At 41.6% G+C, this 21,658-nt stretch overlaps 1 protein-coding gene across 3 annotated transcripts in view; it reads right to left on the bottom strand.

Annotated features, from left to right (window-relative positions):
* The window catches only part of Adcy8 (adenylate cyclase 8), a 223,030-nt gene that overhangs the window by 105,803 nt on the left and 95,569 nt on the right, over positions 1-21,658 (bottom strand). For all 3 annotated transcript variants that reach the window (XM_028773247.1, XM_028773248.1, XM_028773249.1), the window contains exons 4-5: positions 19,129-19,240; positions 11,441-11,568 (exon numbers count right to left, since the gene is read on the bottom strand). In XM_028773247.1, coding sequence (XP_028629080.1) covers positions 11,441-11,568; positions 19,129-19,240 — 240 coding nt within the window. The remainder of the gene's footprint in view (positions 1-11,440; positions 11,569-19,128; positions 19,241-21,658) is intronic.

Below are 21,658 nucleotides of genomic sequence, written 5' to 3'. Positions count from 1 at the left end.
AGGGGCGGGGTTTGGGTAGCTGCTGTGCCCAGGATGTCCCTGGCTCCCAGATGTATTTCTGGGGTTTGGGGAGTGAGATGGAGTTCTTACCAGCTGCTCTGAGTGCAGTGGCTCCTGGATGACTCAGGATTCAGTTTCTCCACAGGACAGGAGCAGACCTACTCTGTGTCTGCTCCAGTCCCAGGGACCAGGCAGGGGCCGAAGGGAAGTGGAATTCCGTAGGGGCGGGGTTTGGGTAGCTGCTGTGCCCTGGATGTCCCTGGCTCCCAGATGTATCTCTGGGGCTTAGGGAGTGAGATGGAGTTCTTACCAGCTGCTCTGAGTGCAGTGGCTCCTGGATGACTCAGGATTCAGTTTCTCCACAGGACAGGAGCAGACCGACTCTGTGTCTGCTCCAGTCCAAGGGACCAGGCAGGGGCTGAAGTAGTACTTATTGTGTTATGGACAAAGCTCACTGGCCTTTTTGCTTCACAACCCTGTGGCATTAATTCTCCAGAGGAGAGGAAGAAATGAAAGGGAGCTCATTATGGAGGTGAACTACATTTGCTGAGGGCTTTGTGGAATCTTTATAGTGACCTTATGCTAACACCAGCACTGTCTAAATGATGAAAACAAGTCATAAGAAGTATATTGTGCAAGGTTGAACTTCAGGCCGTTTGCAAGTCTGGTTACAGAATTCCATTTCTACTGCCCTGCATGGTTTCTTTTCAAACATGAAAAAAAGTATCCACACTGTTAGATTCTGAGCTAGCCCAGTGTAATATCACAGACAATGCATCTTCTACTGACAAACTCCCAGATTCAATGTGGCTTATGAAAGATGACTTTGGACAGAGCTGCTGAGTTTGCTGAGGTGCTTCAGGAGTCCCCATGAGGCATAGAGGCTTTCATCATGGCAGTCATGGGGCCAGCTGAACACTGCCTTCAACCTTGAAGCATTCTTTGGTCTCTATTGGACGTCAGCATGCCTTATAAAATGGGCATTTTCTGTCTCTTAAAAGGCTTAGAAGCTACTCTACCTTATCTTAGCATAGGTTTTGCAATTTGGGTCTCAATTAAGATTTCACTTTAACAACCACAGCAATGCAGAAAAGTTGGTGCTTGTGTTATAAATTTCCATTTTACCAATGAGAAAATGGAGGCTCTGGCAGAATTAGATATACCTATTACTATTCATTTTATCCTTATAGCAATTCCTGTACTACACATGGAGATCATCCATTATTCTTTCAAGTGTCAAAGCTATCTGCAATCCCTGGTCCTAATAAAAAAAAATCAAGCCATTGTGTGTAGTCATGGGGCTTGCTTTTGGATGGTGCATTCCTTTTGCAGCTAAAGAAGCCAGAGCTGAAAGAAGAGAAGACTCATTCAAAGTCCTGCAGGTCTCATGAGTGATGGGGTTCACACACTCATGATGCTGCTTTATAAGCTGAATGTAGCCTGCACACTTCGTCTCTGTGTTACTTCCATTATCTCTTCCTTCTGCGATAGGAGGAGCAATGGGGAAGGTCTCACGCTGAACTTTTCTTTGAAACCAGATGGTTGAGGGATGACAAAGTGAAAGCAATGATCCATTCATTTCTCTCGCTATTCTTGAAGATGTGTACCACTCTCTCATCTTAGGAACACTGTGAGAGGCTTATTCAGAGGGGGAGGGGTTGCAAACCCAAATTAGTGTTCTCTTGTTAAGATATCTTAAGAAAAGAGGATATTGTGGATACTTAATTTCTATCAAGAAATAGCACTACCCCAATGCTGTGAGAAAGGGCCATTTGTGGGAGGACTTAGTACTGAGAGGTGATATTATTTCTTTCCTTATGCCTCCTAGTAGTAATATCCTTCCATTTTCAAAATACCTGTACTCCCTGTAATTGCCACCGTAGGAGCCATTCACCATACGTGTGTGGGCCATATTGGACATATAGGACAGTCTAGTGTCCCAATGTCTCCACTTATAGTTCTGAAACTTTCTGAGTTGGGAACACGGTTTCTTATAAGTAAACCTGGAACATTTTGTAGAGTTATACTTTCCAAGATATATTGGGTAATAATGAAAGATAAAATCATCATCATGTCAGAGTCAGTGTCATGCTGAAAAATGTCTCACAGTCAACTCTGGGCAACAGACTATGAATTATAAAGGTTTTCAATTACTGTGGTGTAAACATACTTCTCATGTCTGATCTGAAGCTTCCAACTTGATGTCAACTGGACATAACATTTCTGCAAGTTTAAGGACTTGCTTCTGTAAATGGGTGGGAGCTGGCCCAGCCTATCACTGTGTAACTGTCAGGACTTGGTGGGTCAGTCATTCACTCTGGCACCATGGAAGGATAGCATGGTTTCTGGTGGAGCACTGGCTAGAGACGGCTGGAGACACAACAAGTATCCCTGCAAGGGACAGCACACATTTCACCACACTCCCAGACTCCAGGCTCCTGACATGAGGCTGAAGACCTCCATTAATCAGTGCCTTTCAGTCATGTAGGGCAATGCCCCTACCAGCCTCTCCACAGGTAGGGGACGTGACTACAGGCTGCAGAGCCTCAAGATAGATCTCCATATTAATGAGATACCTAAAGGCCAGAGGGCATAACCAATTAAGCATTCCTTCCCAGACTTTCCTCCTTACAAATGGTGTTTAACCTCAGGCCCACCCTGAGGACACGGGTATGGGGTACAGCTACATCTACTTTCTGCCATGACAATATACCTTTTAAAACCATGGACTTCCTTGAGTCTTTGGGGCTGCAGTGGAGGGGGCCGTCGACTACAGAGCCACCTAATCTCTGCCTGGAGGACTTCTCTACGTTTCTGCCATGGAGACTTGTCATATCAAGCATGCTAGCTGAGCCAGCCATGACCCAGCTAAGAGAGTCGCCATGATCAAGAGTTTCCACCCCACAGGATACTGCCGGAGCTCTCCCTCTCGACCCTCTCAGCCCATACTCCCCCAGTCTCAACTCTTCCATGGCTCCCAGTGGTGCCTGGTAGCCCAGGAGTTTGAGACCAGTTGATCCATGCACGCCTTCTTGTCTGGGGGTCCCAATCCAAAAGCTCTGCCCCCATGGGACTTCAGGCTGAGACCTCTCCATGCCCAGGTGGAGCCATGTGGCTTCTCATAGCCAGCATCTGCTTGGTGCTGCGTGGAGTGAACTCAGTCAAATTCCCACGGTTCTGCTTCCCAGAGCCGTGGTTCCAGTCTCCTGCAGCAGTAGACATGCAGGATTTACAACTCAGCCCAACAGAACCCATGCTCACACGTGAGCTACAGACCCACAATTCACGTTCTGTGTGGTAAGCTGTGATCACTGCAGTCTACTTGAAGCTTGGAATGGGCATTATAAGCCCTGTCTGCTTGCAGCCCTGTGCGCTGCTTGCTTCTGTCGGTTCAGAGAGCTACCTTCTCTGTAAAAGAGAAACCGTTTGCCCTAGACGTATTTCTGTCCGTTATTCCATGTATACTTCTGCAGAGTCACTCCACTGTGTCATGCACCACTAATGTAATCTATGATGTCTAGTGGGTTCCCACTTCTGTATTCTGCATGAATAACAGAATTGTTCTAACAACATTCCTTCCTGCCTTCGTGCTCGTGTCCTTGCTTCTGCCACTGGCAAGCTGTATGTCATTTGGGGGTAACATGCTTGTTTTTAGCCTATCAGAACTCTAGTTTCACCTGGAAACTGGAGAAAAAAAGTTTCTCATATAGCTTCTCTGTTAGCTGAAGTAAGGTGTGAAGGATACATTGTGTGAGGCCTGCAGATGAACGGTACCTCAACATTAGCAATGTTGACAAAAATCACTAGATCGGTGCTGAACAGCATTCAAATGACTGCATTAAATAGGAGTGCAGGTTTATGATTGCTACTTAGGTGGATAATGTCAATCATTAATTTGATTAAATTAAGTAATCTCTCGCCCAGGGCCTTAGTGAAACTCACTCTCGGGGCATTTTCAGTGAGGATTAACTAAGGGAATATGTCCTGCATGTGGATAGCATCATTACATGTACTGGGACCCCAGGCTGAATAACAAGAAAAAAGCTAGGAAAGTACCAGAATTCATTTCTCTCTGCTTCCAGATCTGCCTAGATAGATTAAGCAGCCCATGCACCTACCACCAGGCTTTTCCTGGCAGGATGTACTGCAAGTATACCCTTCTTCCCTTCAGCGGTAGTCTGTCAGGTATTTCATCAAAACAATGAGAAAAGCAACAATGTAGCCATATTTAGTGATGTTTTTGAAGAGTATGAGGAAGGGACTTTAGAAGGATGGAGAGAGAGGTACACACAGAGAAAAAGTGACTCGTGTGTGTGTGTGTGTGTGTGTGTGTGTGTGTGTGTGAGAGAGAGAGAGAGAGAGAGAGAGAGAGAGAGAGAGAGAGAGACGCACAGAGAGATAGAGAAACAGGAATGTAGAGAACAGAAAGCACTTCAGAGAAGGAAGAAGGTGTGGGAGCAGAAAGAGGAGGAAGAAAGGAGAAACAGAGAGAAAGAAAAAAAAGGTGTAGAGAGGCAGGGTTCAAAACTCTCAGTTAAGTGACAAGAAACATGATGATCCCCACTTTATAGTCTTTGTCCTGCCATATTGCTTGGCAAAGCAACCTTACCACAAGGCTTAGGACCTTTGCTCTAAATAACTGCTGGAAAAAGGCTGTTCCTACTTGGCATTCTGGAGTCATTCCTGGGGCTTTTTAGCAATTGCATTGAAAAGACTCTGCTCTGCAAATTTCATTAGGATTCATCAAGGACACCCTTTATAGGTTGTTAATAAAAGTATTGCAGTGAGAGGAGTCCAGTGTCAACTCTGGCATTTCCTCAGCTAATAAGGATCCCTAGAATAGACCCAGGGTATGTGAGAAAGAGCCACCTGGGACCACTTTTCAATCTATGTAATAGAAACTATTATTGAAGGCCATTTTAATTAATTTACTTTTATGAAAAGATGTGAATGAGATGATACTGAGTGCTTCGTTATAAATAAAGTTGTATTCTGCCCCTGGCCCCTAATTAACTATCTCACAGCTTGTTTCTAAAATGTTTGCTATGATGTTATTTTGATTAGGGCTTATTCTCATGTTATTCTTAGACATTTACTGAGTTTTTCCATTAACATTAGTTCTGCTGCTACTTTTTTTTCTTTCTAGGAATAGATATGAGATCTCCTAAGCTATTCATTGGTATTTTAGGTATTTATGGCAGATTATGAGTATCAGGATCAACTGAATATCTGTAGAGCTGAGAGGCAGACAGCATATTGGTTATGGCTACAAATGGCTCCATATTAGTAGCATTGTGCTGCCACTGACTGTTGTGTGACTCAGCCACTGACTAGTTGTGTGACTCAGCCATTCTCTGTGTATTATTTTGTGTGTATTATTTGGTCACTGGCAAGTGGAGCTTATTTTCAGGGCTCCCATTAGTGGGCATGAGGCCATTCAGCAGAACTAGCTATCTGTGGATGACACTGATTCCAACAATTGCTCGGACTACTCTGTCCAGTGTGTATTGTAGCCATACAGAATGCTTTGGTATTTCGCCTGCCAATCCCACTTAACTCCTATAGTTGTTGTCTTTTTTAAAATGAAGACATAAGGAATTAATATACACAAAGCCTTTTCTTCAGTGCTTCTCAAGTGACCAATAAACTCAAGTAACTATGATGATTTTAAAAGCACTGGATAGAAGGCATGATAAATGAATAGATTCTGATAGTGTGCCGAAGTAAGTTTTATACTCCTGGAACTTATGCCCACCTGGGAGAGTCTATTAGAAGTATTTCTATGATGTTGAATATATGGATCAGTAGTTAAGAGTGTGTATTGTCCTTATAGGAGAGTCAAAATCAGTTCTGAGCAACCATGTTATGATTGCTTGTAACTCCAGCTGCTGGGCACCAGACTATCTCTTTTAGATGTCCTGTGTACCTGTATTCAAAGGTGTATAACACCCACATATATGATTTAAAATAGATCAAATGGTAAAACTATTTCTGTTATGACAGCATACATGTTACGTCTTTACCTAGTTGGGTAACATTGGTTTTTAAAGGAACACTCCAGTTGGAATCCAGTGATCTCTATTTTGATAGGACATGGGGTTCTTAGTTAAGTCATCTGTCCATGGCCACACTTTTAGTAAGAGGCAGGGATGGGAAAAGATGGGGTCTTCTGTTGCCAATGCAGAGCTATCCACTTCATACAGCATCTGCCTTCTAAATCATGGCTAGTTCAATGAACATTCACCACAATCACATCTGGTAACAAATGCACCTCTGATGCAGTGGAATGCTGACCAAAATTCTCAGAATAATGTCAATTAATATATAAATATAATATCGTGATAGATATTGAAGTATTGTGCCTGAGAAGCCAACTTCCTCTCTTACCACTCTTTCCTATTTATTTTAAAACAATTCCCTTATGCCTTGTTCCTTCTCCTAAATTGGTAGAAAAGTATCTTGAAACTGTTTCCTTCAGCCAGAGTCAACTGCAGAGAAAGACATTCCAATCCACAGTGATCTTTTGATATCTGTTTTGGGCTCTGTTATTTTCCCACAGTGCCTGGAACTTCATATTGTCTGTAGCCTATGTCCCAGTGGTTCTTGTTCTAATCCCACTTTTGAGTTCAGAATACTAGTGACATGTTTTCGAATGTAGGCACATTAGTGCTATAGCACCTCTGTGGAGGTCAGACTACAGCTTTATAAAGTTGTATCTCTCATGCATCTTTATGTGAGTTCCAGGAATTGAAGTCAGTCCACCTTGCTTGCAAGGTAGCACCTCTAGCCACTGAGATATTTAGCTAGTTCTCCCTCAATTACTTTGATTTTCTTGGCCCTTGCCTGAGAATGTTTAAAAATCAGTTTTATTATATCGTATTTCTTGTTTTCATTAACAGACAGAATTGTTTGTACTTGCTGTACACCACAGAATGATGAAAACTAGCTAATCGGCATGTTTTACCTTATGTGGGTTTCACTTCTATAAGCATTTTTCCAGATACTATATATAACTGTGCAAGGTTTCCTAGGGCTATTCTTAAAACTGAAAAATTCCACCCTTGAACTATAACTTTCCAACTGCTGTTCTCATCTCTGCTTCTGGGAGATCAGCTCTCTCAGCTATCACATTTATGAAACACTAGAACGTTTGTCTTTTGATCCTTGACTTATTTCACCTAATACAATGTCTTCCAGACTTATTTGTGTTGCTAAAATCACAGAAGTTCATTCTTTTTTTATGGCTCAATAGTCAATTTGTGTGTGTGTGTGTGTGTCTGTGTGTGTGTCTGTGTGTGTGTGTATTAATCACATTTATGTGGAGATCATATACATACAAATATATGTACACACATACATTTTTCAATTGGAACGTGCACACACGCACACACACACATACACACACACACAGAGTCTTACTGTTGAATAAGTACTTTGAGGTAGAATAAAACAAATGCATCATGTGCAAGTGATAAGTTGTTTAACAATAATCACTTCTTGATAAAGCTAGTAACTTGGATTCTCTTTTACACATACAGAAGTGTGAGTATTTTCAGCATCCATCTCCTAGAGTGAAAATACTTGGCAGAAGGAGTGGGGATTCTAGAAGCCTGAGTCAATTACAACCACAGCTTGCCTAAATCCAGCACGTCTGTTCATTCCTCCATGCCATGATTTCTTGTTAACTGAAGAATTAATGCTGGACCTCAAGTCTCCTACGTTATAATCAAGGAGTTCTTTGGGTATTAATAGGCTCTGAGTCATGTAGTTAAAAAAATATGCAACCAGTGTGTCTTATCCTAAGGAAGTATAAGTGGTACTTAATAAAGGAACAGAAGAGAATGCCCTAGAATCATTTCCACTTATCTAAGTTTCATTTCACATTGTCCAAATCCAAAGCTCCACAAAGCCCTTAAAGTGGCCTTTAAAAGGGCCAGGGATAAGGTTCTCTGCAGAAAGAGACAGGAGAGTGAACTGAATATGCTCCATTTCTTTACGATGCTGTCTCAACAGCATTTCTTCAGCTTAAGATCAAAATAAAAGTTCTTATGGAATGTTGGAAGTATGTTTTATTATTTGAGTGTGAGGTTTGTGTAGGTATAAGTCACAAACTTTCAGTACTGATAGAGACTTTAGGGATGTCTTCTCTGGCTTCTTTGCTTTATGAACAAACCCAAGTGGTCATGCAGAGTGAAGGCTTAGAGAAAATGCATTCACAACTGGGTTTCCAGGGTTTTGTAGAACTGTCACTCATGGAAAAGCTTCATAAACGTTTGCTTACAGAGTTACTGGTTTGCTGACAGGATAAACACCACATATCTGCTTGAGTGTGGCGATCTCTGGTTCCCTGGGTATCTTTCTCATTGCTTCTTAAGACCCATTAAAACATCAGAATTGATCCTCATTTAAAGGCCAAGAGCCTCAAGTGTCCAAATGAACAGTTAACTCACCAAAGTCTGACCTGAAGGAAACTTCAGGTTTGAGCATAAGGCGCACCTGTCTAGTCTTTAATGTAGGGAACTTTTATGCTACAGTAGATGGAAAACACTAGCGTTGGCATTGGCAGTATCTCTGCCTGTGAAGACTCCAGGTTCTGTCACGAAAATCAAAGCAAACACTATCTGCTCCTATTTTACCTCATGACCCCTTGATCTCTCTTCTTAAAATTATCGGAACATTAAAAAATTAGAAACATTCATGATGAGAACTGTTAAATTTTTAACTTGATATTCAAAGACTGGGGGAGAAGGTCAGATGGGATTAAAAGCAAGTGGCAGTTGTATAGTTTTATTATTTGAACAAAGGCTTTATTTTTAGTTATGTGTATATGTGTGTATGACCATGTGTCTATGTCTATGAGTGCATGTATGTCTGAGTTCATGTGTGTGTTTGTATGTGCATGTGTGTGTCTGTGGTTGTATGGGGTGTGTGTTGTGCACATAAGTGCAAGTATCTGTAAAGGGCAGAAGAGTTTGTTAGATCCTCTGGAGCTGGAGCTACAGGCAATTGTGAGCAGCCCACTATGAGTGCTATGAGAATTGAACTTGGGTCTTCTACAAGAATAGTTTGCACTCATAACTACTGAGCAATCTCTCAGACCTTCATACAATTTTCTTACTGTGTAATAAACAACATGACCCTCACTGAAGGTAAGTTTCTGCTATGATGGACATTTGGTCTATTCTTATGGAAAGATACTGAAGAGATTTAGAAGAATTCCAATTTCTAGTTTCTTTTCTTCTCACTGGCATATCAATATGGTACCTTTCATGGAGTCCAAGATGTATACAGAAGTCTTCTTCAGAATTTATAGGTCTATTTCTACCACTGAGCTAGCCAGCTCAGGCTAGGAGCTAGGGCAGTGAACGACTCCTGCAGGGATAGAGTATGGCCAGACAATAGAATGTTATTGGATATGGCATCAAGAAGTGATAAAGTACCTAGAAATCTTTACTCCTGGTCCTCAAACCCCTTCCTTTTTAAATAGAAGAGTGAAAATATAACATTGCCCAGGAAAGGTAGGAATCTCATAATTTGGTCTAAAGTTATCCAGACCCCAGACTTCTGCATCTCTCCTGATGGTCCATGTCCTTGTTGTATTCCTGCACCTGGTGTGGTTGGCTTCTGTTGTTCTTTGGTAGAAGCTGTATTCCATCAGGTACACATCCTATTCCTTTGTGTGCACAGTCCATCAGAAAAGCCTGCAGCCCACAAACAGCACATAGACTGGCCATCTTTGCCATTTAACAAAACATTTGACAAGGGTACTCTTGGAAATAGTACCCTTGTCACCAGGAGCTCATCAAAGCATTTTTTAAAATAAAATACTCATTTTACAGGGAAATTTCAAGCCAGATTATGAAAGAATATGAATTTCTAATCCCTTTCCTTTGAGGAAATAGAGTAGTCTATGCAGTCTCTTATGTTGTTCCAAGTGGGACGTATCAGCAAGAAGTACCAAGCTTTGGAGTTAGGTTTTGACAAACTTTATAGCAGCTTTGCTTGGGCTATTCTAAGTCCACCTTGAAAACCCTATCTCCCTAAGTGCAATGGTATTTTAAGGCCTGCTGTACATTTTACTGTAGCATTTGAGTTCCATTCAAACACACACACATACATACACACACACACACACACACACACACACACACACACACATACACACACACACCTCTCTTTTTTTCTTTTCTTTTTTTTTTTAATTTTTTCTCAAATCGTAATTAATTCACACAGGGGTTATAAACACAGAAAGGCAGGATGTGGGGAAGGGAATGACACTGGAGTGTGGGTGTTCAGGGGGAATACAGATATCTTCAGAACTGGGTATCGGCTAGGTGAAGGTTCAGGGGACAATTCATTATGACTCTGTCTATGACTCGCTTGTCCTTATCTAAGTTGGTATTGTCTGCCAAGGCTATCTATTTACAAGGTCTATGACTACTCAGGTTTATAAATTTCCACAAAAGTTGCCTGTTGACATTAGCTTATAGCCATCTGTTTCAATGTTTTTCCACTGAGACCCAAGACTTGGTGTTAGTATATATGTATGACAGGCCTATTGCTGATTTTAGGCCTATGGCTGATTTTAGGCCTACAGACACACACACCTCTTTCCACCTCTCTCTTCACAATATAGTTCAAGAATGTACTATTTACAGGTTCTGTAACCATGGTGGAGTCTCAGTAGGAATTTTGACAGGGATGAGCTTTTGTCCCAAGGTCATACAGTTTTTCTCTAGAATCTTCCAACCCTCATACTCCTTCTTTTGATTAGAACACCGGACAAGTGTGCTCACAAAAGCTGAAAGTAGTTATATCACACACAAAAAGCCATACTTAGCTGACATTAAGGCACAGTTGTATCAAGGTCCTGTGGGCTCTGGCTTTTACCCATTGATAGACCAACACTGCGCTTTGTACTCCAGAGCTCACTAGTTGTAGCTCATCTTGATTTGCATACACGCCTATCTTCTTTTCAGAGCTCCTCACTCTACCTCCATCATCCTGCTGATATCTACGCAGGATATATTTCAAACAACATCTTAGATACCTTCACCTTGGACATCTTCTCCATGACAGCAGTTAAATCAGCAGGTCTTTCTTTTAACCTCCCCAAATCCTGTCTTTTACTCACAGAGCTTATTGTACTGCACTGAAATTGCATGTGCCGTGTCCACCTTTCCTGCTCTGCTCTCCGAAGAGAGAGTCTGCTCATCTTTTTGTCCTCTCTGTGATCTCCTCATTTGTGATTCAGAGTTCCTGTACACCTGACGGAAAGTGGAGTGTGATCATAAGCCAAAGAGGCCAGCTTGTATGGGAGAATCAGCAGATATGCAAGACATTAACCACATTCCAAAATTTTCAGCAAAGGATAAATGGGGCCATGTATCTTCTCCCACACACTGAGCCCTCAAGTACTATGGAGGCAATTACAACTTACCTGATAGTTTTGATCATGCTGAGACCCATTTCAACACAGCAATGAGCGTGGTCCTGGCGGGGCTCAGGCAGTCCAGACACACAGTAATAGCAGTCTCCCAGGATTTTAATGCGAAGACAGTGATGTTCCTGAAAGGAACAGAGTGGTAGGGAGAGGACCATGTCATCAGAAGGACCAGATCATTAGACTGCTCAAGAAAAGATGCGAATGGGTCTGGAGAGATGGGTCATTGGCTAAAGACTAGGCTCACAACCAAAAATATCAGAAAAGATGCAAACGAGTCAAGCGCTCTGTGCTTCAAAGTCAGAAAACCCCCAACTTTCGAACATGCTTTTACAATTTCCGTAGTTTGGATCTGAAATGTCCTGCAAAGCCCTGGGTAGTAAATTCTTAAATTTAACTGGGTAGTAAAAGCTTGGTGCTTTGTGAGGTGGTGGAAACTTGATAAAGAATGGCGTATGTGGGGATTGTGAGAGTGAACCTAATGGAGGAAGAAGCGCGATGCAGAGGCAGATGCCATGGTCTCCTGCACCTGCTTGAGGAATCCTGATTGGGCTGTACACAGCCAGGATATCTAAAGCGGCTACCAGCAACCTTGTGAGACTGAACAAAGGACTCAAGCCTGGAGCCCTGTGCTTCCTCTGTCTTCAAGGACATCCCCGCTGGGCAATCTACTCCCCTGCCCTACAGAGTCATGGCAAGCAAATTAGATTCAGCAGGTCAGCCAGTGCAATTCCTCCTTTGGCCCTTGATTATGTAACTGAAACCTTATTGGCTAAAATTTGTATATAAGTTTTGTACTGAATAATAAAAGTTAGATCTACACCCTGATGTTGGTCTCTGGGGTCTGAAATCTCTATGGGCTCCATGTTCACTCCGTTCTCCCCCGGCTCCAATTTCTCGGTCCTGGTTCTGACAGCTGACACCCAAAAGATGTAGTAAATGGTTTTATAGTCCCTGCTAGATGTACTGCTGATGTGGGACCATTTTACCACGTGGTCTTTCTTCTCTGAGACTCCGTGAGGTTAGCGGTTTGCGATCTCATCACAGGTAAAAGCGGTAGGGCCAATCATTGATACTCAGAACTGAGGCAAAATAAGTAGTTCCCATATGAATTAATCAGTCACCTCCGGTATTGTCTTACAACTGCATGACATTGTTTCTTTAGATGAATGGTTTGGGCTGAGTATCCTCTGATAGGCCTTCTAGGGGTGAACCATAGAGAGCTATGATTTCCTTTGTAGGGTGCTATCTTTGGGAAAAAATGGTCTCAGGGCTAGAGAAAGGAGTTGTAAATAGAAACGGTCTCACTGACCTGGAAGCTCAGTAGACACCCTTGAAATACCAAGAAGAAAGGCACTGTGCTGACTTCCTAATGTAAGCAGTCTGGTAACTATTGAAGGCACATTGAAAAACAGTTGGCAGAACTTGATTCTGATGCTTCTCTGACTGGGTCAGATTTTCAGAAACTTCCTAACCACCCAAGTGAGCACAGAGACATCCTCTAGGTTTCTGTGTTGTGCATACCCGACTTGTAGAATATTTTAGGAGCTTGGGGTTCCTGTCTATTGGCTGTTCAACTATTATTTTCTTTATAAGAGAACTATTGATTAAGTGTGATCAGAAAGAGGGAACTGATCTCCAGAGTACAACAATTTAGAATGAACCTAGAGATTACCTTGCCCACTAGTATTAGTGTCTAGGCTTATGAGATCACAGAACCATTATTAAAAACTTTCTTTCTCTCTCTCTCTCTTTCTTTCTTTCTTTCTTTCTTTCTTTCTTTCTTTCTTTCTTTCTTTTTCAAAATTTGTTAAGGAACTATTTTTTTTAAAAAAAAATCTGTCAATAACTACCAAAAAGCACTAATGAAAATTCTATTAGCTTGAGGGCTTGATATAAAACAAAGCTTTCAAAAATGTACTCAAGAACTAAAAAAAAAAAAAGAAAGATTCTTTAGCAAACACCACAAACACCAATGGAAATGCTATCATCTAGGTATGGTGTCCAACACCTGTAATCCTAGTAATCAAGGGGTGGAGGAAGGAAAATCAGGAGTTCAAGGTTAGCTTTGACTACATACTGAATTTGCAAATAGCATGAGGGCAAATTGGACCACACCTCAAAAAGCTGGAGGAATGAAGAGGAAGAGGAGGAGGAGAAGGAGGAGGAGGAGGAGGAGGAGGAGGAGGAGGAGGAGGAGGAGAGTCTCTACTAGCCCAATTCCTCTGAAAGAGTAAAGATTTTCAAGACTTCAAAACTAGAAAGATTTACTCTTAAAGAAAATACCTAAATGAATTTAGCATAATGGAGTCACACAATGCTGCTCTTATATTGGTTACCATACTTTTTCTCCTCTCATGCCCTTGAGCTAAAATTTCTGTGTTTGAAAGTCTAGGCTTTGTACTTGAGTGAGAAGACACAGTATTTGTTTTATGAGTCTGGTTTGTTTTGTTTAACATAATGATCTCCAGTCCCATCCATTTTTCCTTCCAAATGTCATGATTTCGTTATTCTTTACAACAAAATAAACTTCCACTATGTGTTTCTCTCTCTCTCTCTCTCTCTCTCTCTCTCTCTCTCTCTCTCTCTCTCTCTCTGTCTCCCTCTCTTCATGTTAATTTATAGGACATAAATTTAACTAGGAGATAAGGAGAGAAAGAGATATATCAGCTTAGCCTTCTAATTTAATATATTTAAATCATAAATATATACTAATATATAAATATATAGTTAGAAGATACAGACACACACACACACACACACACACACACACACACACACACACACACAGAGGATAATACAGGTCTAAACCTGTATGACTGCCAGGTTTGCTAGTTTCATTGCTTCATATCCTGGAAACACTGATAAGTGAGTTTTAGTTCTCTATATGACAAGGACAAAAGAATCTACCTTGTCCTTAATGTGTGACAGAGGACATGTGACCATCCCCTAGCAGTGTCAGTGACAGCTGATGCTTGGGAGTAGCCTTCTCAGTGTCCAACATGCTGCTTCTTCTCTTTCTCTTTGGGCCTCACACATATAGGAAAAGTAGCTGTCACCTGTGTTTTACAGACAGCAAAGCTACAGGATAAAACATACAGAGACTCCCCTAGATCACAAATGCAGTCTTCAGCACTATAGGTATACTACTCACTGACTCCAAGTCTGTGATAATCCCACAGACACTGAAGTGAAAAGGTTTTGGAAAAATCTACGGAAGCAATGAGCCACCTTGCATAAAGCATGCACCACCAGCCAGAGGTACATTGCAGCCTTCCTGGTCATCTTGTACCATCTTTTCATCTACCTTCTGAGCTGTGAGTCATACAGCTGTTCTTCAGGCTTCAGGGGGCAAAGCCTACACTGCTAATAAGTAGGTAGGTGGGGATCTCAAGATCATACACATTTGACTCTTGAGCTCAATAAATAAATGCCCTCTCTTAAACTTCAAGAATTACATGATAGCACAGAATGGCAGCTCTCCTAACAAAAATATATTCTGAAAAAGAGATTGCACAAAATGATTGACTACTTCTTTGGGGAAGACACGGAACAATGTTCACTTCCAAGGTCCATTTTTCTTGTAACCAAAAGGTAAAGCTGGCAACTTTCCTGAAATCTATAGTCCCTAAGGAAATGGGAATATATCATTTCTCTCTCTCTCTCTCTCTCTCTCTCTCTCTCTCTCTCTCTCTCTCTCACATCTAATCTATGTATTTATTACTTATCATCTATTTGTGTGTATATGCACACTTTATATAAAACATTTCATGTACAAAATAAAAATATGTAGCATATACAATATATTTGGTACATATGTGTATTCAGGGAAAATAAATAAATATATATATATATATGCAAGGGCAAGGACTGGTTCCTTATCTGTCAAGTTCTGTCAGTTTTCAGACACATTTTTTTTTTATCATGTTTGATGAGCTGTCAGATGACTTTATAGAATGTTGCAAGTAAATTCTATCAGAAATTGCTTTTAAAAATTCATGCTAGAGAAGGCAGACTGCTTTGGAAAAGATACTTAAAGAGTGAAGTAGAATAAGGACCCTCTCCCCACCTAAAGTCAGTCTTACAATCATTTCCTTCCTATTTTGATGTATTTAACGTCATAAAAATCTTGAAAAAAGTTGATTAGATTACATATGTGGATAGTGGATGAAATTTGGGAGTCTACCTTGAAGATAGCTATACATTTTGGAAGGAGCTAAAATTACAGAAGTAGAAACTCTGCTATTATATATTTGATGTTTCAGTTTTACTAAAATTAAGTATTTATTTAGTTATAGGGAAAAAAGTGCCAAGTGAAAAGATTCTCAAACTTAAGGTATTTTGTCCAATTTTATTTCATTAGAATCAGAGAAGTGATGTGTGAACATATTGCTCTAGTACAATTTAAACTACAGAAAAGCCTAAAGTGTCCTTGGACACCCATTTTCGATCATGTATCCAGTGCCCCAGGAGCTCAGTTTCCTCTCCAAGTTCTCCTTAAAGGGCAGGTGCATAAGTACCTATATGTCTTCACGATCTTTAGCCATAAATTTATCACACTATGTTTGATTTTTTTCCCCATATAATATCATGGCACAATATCCTCCTATGTTAGTTCATGGAGATGCCATCTTATTAGAAATTGATCATCTCTCTATGGTGTCGATGGTGTTGTGTTCCTTATCGTTAAAAAAATTGATCTTGCTCCCCCTTTTGACAGAAGTTTATAAAATGTCTTAAGATTTTTAATGATATCATTGGTATTACACTATAACATCCTTTTGTCAGAATAATGTGTGCATACTCATATTCATTTTGTGTCTGTTGAAAAGTTAGGTAAGGAGCTTGTTATTTTAAAAGATCAGACCCTAGAATTGCCAAGTTTTGTCAGTGGTCCAAGCACTCTAAGCTGAGCAGCTTGAACCCTCCGGACACTGTAGAAAGCACACTAAATGGAAATGAATTTCATGGGCAACTTGAATGGAATATTTTCATTTCAATATCAGTACAGTGAAGCAAAGATGCAATGTAAAATGTTCTATAAGGCGGGTTCTCTCTGATGTTTCTGTGATTTAAATCCTCAGGAAAATATCAACAGTAGGCATCTAGAGTCTTATCAAACTCCAGAAGACACAATTCTCTTTTATATAACAGTGGAGTCCAGAACTCAGCTGATCTAGAGACTTGCCTAGGTGGAGGACAGAGTCAATGGGAAGTTTTCTCATTTCAAAGCAAGTGGAATCATTGTCACTGGTGGAGTTTGTGGAACTCTCCAAAGAAGGTATTTCAGCCCTTGAGGCTGAGGTGCCAGAAAGGGAAACACAGATGGCTGGAAGTTACGAACCGTGAATGTTAATGTAGATTTTTAATGGACCTCAGCTGAGACACCACATGTATTATTTAATTTATCCATTTTGATTTTGATAGGAAATGGAGACTCAAGAGAGATGATTTACCAAAGAGCATCCAAACCAAACCTATACCTGCACCTCGTGCTTAAAGCCATCCTGCATGACCAGAGGTGCTCTAGTGTCCTGTCCTGCTTTCCCTATTATGCTTGAGGTTAGCAGTAAGGAGCCTCAGCTGGCCTGGGTTTGAGTCATAAATCCTTACCTGTGACTAGTTCTGGAGAGTTTATATTTTTGACATCTGGACACTCTGTGAATAAGGTGGGAACACAAGGTCTACCTTGCAGGTTAGTTGTGATAACAGCTTGATATAATCTGAGGAAAAAATTTTTCCCACCAGGAAAAGCACTCAACACTAGTGGTTTATGAATGTTTAATATTCTTACCAAAATTGCTCAGTTCACTTCATGATACTCATCTCTGTGTGTGTGTGTGTGTATGTTTGAGTATGTCTATGAATGTGGAGGGCAGAGATCAATCTTTAATGCCTTACTTAGTTTGCTCATCTATATCTATTCTCTCTCTCTCTCTCTTTCTCTCTCTCTCTCTCTCTCTCTCTCTCTCTCTCTCTCTCTCTCTCTGTTGGGGGTGGGAGGAGATGGAATGATTTCTCTGACATAAGAAAATGACCTTGATCACATCTTTTAATTCTTACTTGAGACGATCTTTACTCTTCTTTTTGTCTTTGAGAAAAAAATACTATGAACCATATTAGAAAAAAGAATAAGAATTTGTAACTTACACCAACCATCACTGGTTCAATGGTTAAAGGAAATGCCATACGTATATTTCCTTCTAAGTGCCAGGAACCAGGTAAATTCAGCCCTCATCCTAAATGGAGACTTCAGTTTCCTATCTATTAGCTGTCTAGTAGCATCTACTAAGAGTTTAGATTCCTCCCTTCCCACGTCTACCTCCTGCCTTGTACTTTCTCATACCACAATTTCTCCATTTTGCTATTTGGCCTCCCAATCATGTACACGACTTTCTCTTTTGGCAAACGTGTCCAGTCATTGCAAACACCACGAACAAGATACAAAGCACCATGTCGCTCCCTGATTCACCCTGCTGTGACAGCTTCTTTGATAGCAACTTTTCTACCCCACCCTAGTGTTCCTTGTACCTCCTATCTGCTTTTTGTCTGCCATTTTGTCTTTTATAGAATGGCTTACAGGCCCCCAAGTCTCCGCTTCTTACATCTACCGTCTTTCCCATGGCGCACTATGTTTGGACTTCATTACAGAGGTAGCATTGTTTTCACTGCTCATAGCAATGCATCAATCACGTTTGTTTATTTTACTCTGAGAATTATCTTCAGCATCACTATCTCTAGGAAATAGTCTCTGATAGAAAGGTTACATTCTGCCTCTGTGATTTCAGAGCATCCCAGGGTTGACAAGACTCTGTGCACTCACTAATCACCCTTGTATTCCCAAGTACACTTATCTTTAAGAAAAGAGATAGGCATTCATCATTCTCCTGTTCCTGGCATGTAGGGGCATGGCAGTACTTAAAGGCTGCTCAGATGCAGCCAGGACAAGCCCTCCCTCGGAATGTGACAGCCTAAAGTTTGGAATGCTACCAGTGAATGTGTACTTGACACAATGTGATTTAATTCCCACCAGGCTCTAGAAGTCAGTAGTGCTCTAGCTACTTCACAAAGCTGGGACTTGCATTACTTCTATTTGAACTCTAAGCTGCTCCAAGTGCAGGGTTACAATGTATTTCTCTGTCATTTGTGTAGATCTAGGACTACAAGTCTGTGTTTTGATAGTAGTTGCCCACCTTGTTGCCTTTATTAACTTAGCTGTGCTTAAGGGAGCTGGAAAATAGAGGTATTGTCTTACTGGCTAAAATACAGCTCTCAAGGTAGGTCAATCAAAACAGTGGTGGGATTGCTCAGTGCATCACTGGTTTTTGTAAACAGGCTAATTCACTGCAGATGGCTAGTGCTCGCTAGGAAACTGCAGGCAGCCAGCTCTGCGTACCAGCTCTGAGCCTGCAGCTGGATGGCACCCGGCTTAGTGAAGGGAGAGTGGAAAGCAGGCAGGAAAGACCGGGTTGGTGATCACTCAACCAGCTGTCTTTCAAGGGAAAATCAATCTGATAAATAAGCAATATTGGCCTCCAGGGTGTGAGAGGGTCAGGGGTCTATGCATGGAGACAGGATGCAGAATGGTAATGGCATTGGCAATGAAGGTTGAATCCCTTCTTCCCTAATACCACATGCAGGCCCTCACTTCTGCAAGGACTAGAATGGAATTAAATGCAACTCACATGGGCCAGCCGGTCAAATCTGGCAAAGAGCTCGTTGAGCATCCTGACCAGCTCCTGAGCAGACAAGGTCGTAGAGAGGTTGGTAAATCCTTTGACATCTGCAAAAAGAATACTAAACAACAGGGAAAGAGAAGATGGGGAAAGGTGGATTAATATTTTCCTCCATTCTGGGAGACACAAAAACTCCATGCAAATAAATCAACTATGTCTGTAGCTCTATGCCATGGAAGTTAAAGGAACACCTCAGTGTTTAATAAAAAGGGTCAATTTAGAAATCAGGAAGGATAAAAGGACAGCTGAAACCGATGAACTCCTGGCCCTGTGTGGTAAAGCACCCTCACGAGGAGAGCCATTTGTGATGATACTTTATGATTTATCTGTATGTTTCATAAAACACAATAACACGGATGCCACTAACACAGAACAATACAGGCCCAGGTGGGAAAAGGACACAGAACCTCTTCATTCCCCGAGCACTCTCTGAATGTGTTCTACCTTCCCTGCTGGACAACTAAAACTACATTTCCCCCAACATGACGAGCTAAGGTAGCAACACTGAGAGACCTTGGCAGAATGATTAGCTAAAACACTCTTATCTGTAAGGATTTCAGTGATGTGAAGTCTTACTCTAGGCATACAGCTTTGAACAAGGAACAGGTAGAGTACTCCAAAGCTTTGTATAAGTCAGGCACTGCATGACCACCATCTTGGTCAATCTGCCCTGCTATCTGGTTGGACCAGCACTGCTGTCTCCAGGCAGGTGACAGGCAACAGAGCTGGTACTATCGTTAGAAGTCAGTTCCCCACTCATCTGGCCTTGCCATTTCAGGACTTCAGAATGCAAGGATGGATGCTAAACAGGACATCATATTTGATCATTGCTAGTGCTTCAACCTTTGTGATATGTCCAGGAATGTTTTATGCCCCATGGCTTTGCACACTCTTGTGCTGCTTCCTGGGAGTGACTGGTCCTTTCTATTAAAATTCTACATGCTCCTCATAACCTTACTCAAGGGCTATAACGAACATTTATAGGGGCCTCTCCATTTGATGTAACCCATCTCCAATCAGACCCATCTCCAGTGTCTTACCAGTTCTGTGCTCCCCCCACTCCATGACACTTAACAACAGCACACTGACACATGACTCAGTGGCCTATGAAACAAGACAAAAGTCACGTCTGGGTTTTCCTTGCTAAGAACATAGGTGGCTTTAGTACATGTTTTCTCAACCAAATCAGCAAAACTACTCAAAATGAAGTCCTCCTTCCCCAGAGTGTGCATTGCTCTAAGTGGAGACCCTTAGATCCCTTGGGGACCCACAGTCACGTATCTGCTCGATCAAGGACCTTGGGTGAGTAACCATGCTCACTGATGATGTAGAGGCTCCTGCTTTAATCTCAGGCTGCAAGAAAGGATTGATGATTGACAGAATCAGCCTGCCATTTGTGATTCTGTTTCACCCAGGTGCTGGACTCAATGGTCGAAAGGTTTCTTCCCTCTGGACATAAATTGAGAATCTCCCAATAGGTATAACTGCGCCCTTTACCACCAGTAGGAGGCGATAGTCATACAACATAAAATGAAACTTGGAAATGTTCAGGGGATAAAATTTAGGCATCAGTCATCAAAGAAATACTGAAAATTAAAGCAACAGTAGAGAAGGGAGAACAAACGAGGCAGGTTGCTATGAAGAGGGCGACAAGATTAGAAATAATTTCAAAAATGCTCCTAATGCCACTGGGGATGGCTTTGGGAGTTGGGGAGGGGGTGGAGCAGCCGGTCTGGCTTTGTTCTCAGACACTGGCTAAGAAGAATCCTCCTCTGCTTTCCTTCTTTCTGGTCTTATTTTAGCATCCAGTGGCCTCCTAGCAGGCAGGAGGGAGAGTCTCCTCTGCCACCAGTGAACTTCATCTTCCCAGCACTGTGGCTCAGGCACCTCACTGCTGCCTCCATGCTCACAAAATTCTTAGAAACTGCTTCTGTTACCTAGAGGCATGGAGAACACAGAGCAGGGCGCCACATGTTCATTGAGTGTGGTGTGAACTCCTGGAAAAGAGACCCCATCAGAAGATGTGTTGAATAAACTGGTGGGGTAGAGATCACATGACCACAGAGTGGAGCAAAAAATGATTGGCATAGAATGGAGGCCAAGTGCATTTAATAAACTCGGGAGCCAGAGGAGAATGCCCTACATGTGCAGGCTTATTCTATCCTTTTTCTTTTTAAAGGTAGTTTTTCATTTCTCCTGTTCTTCACAGTGATAGGCCCTTTCATGTGTTATGTATTTTATTACTTATATTAACTGCTAGCAACATTCTGTGCCCGGGGCTGAGGGCACACATTTCAGTCCAGTGACCTGCAGAGAGCATAACTCTGATTCTGGCCTTGAGCAGTGATAGCAGCAACTCTTATTTGGGCACTATACTTTGCCAAGCAGATCTTTGTGAAAAGCAGCCTCTATGAGGTGTGTGTGTGTGTGTACACACACACACACACACACACACACACACACACACACATATATATAT

Source organism: Grammomys surdaster, unplaced genomic scaffold (genome assembly GCF_004785775.1).
Source record: "Grammomys surdaster isolate TR1022 unplaced genomic scaffold, NIH_TR_1.0 224, whole genome shotgun sequence".
NCBI classification, from domain to species: domain Eukaryota; kingdom Metazoa; phylum Chordata; class Mammalia; order Rodentia; family Muridae; genus Grammomys; species Grammomys surdaster.
The sequence above is the reverse complement of the archived record's forward strand: the minus strand, read 5'-3'. Positions and strand labels throughout refer to the sequence as shown.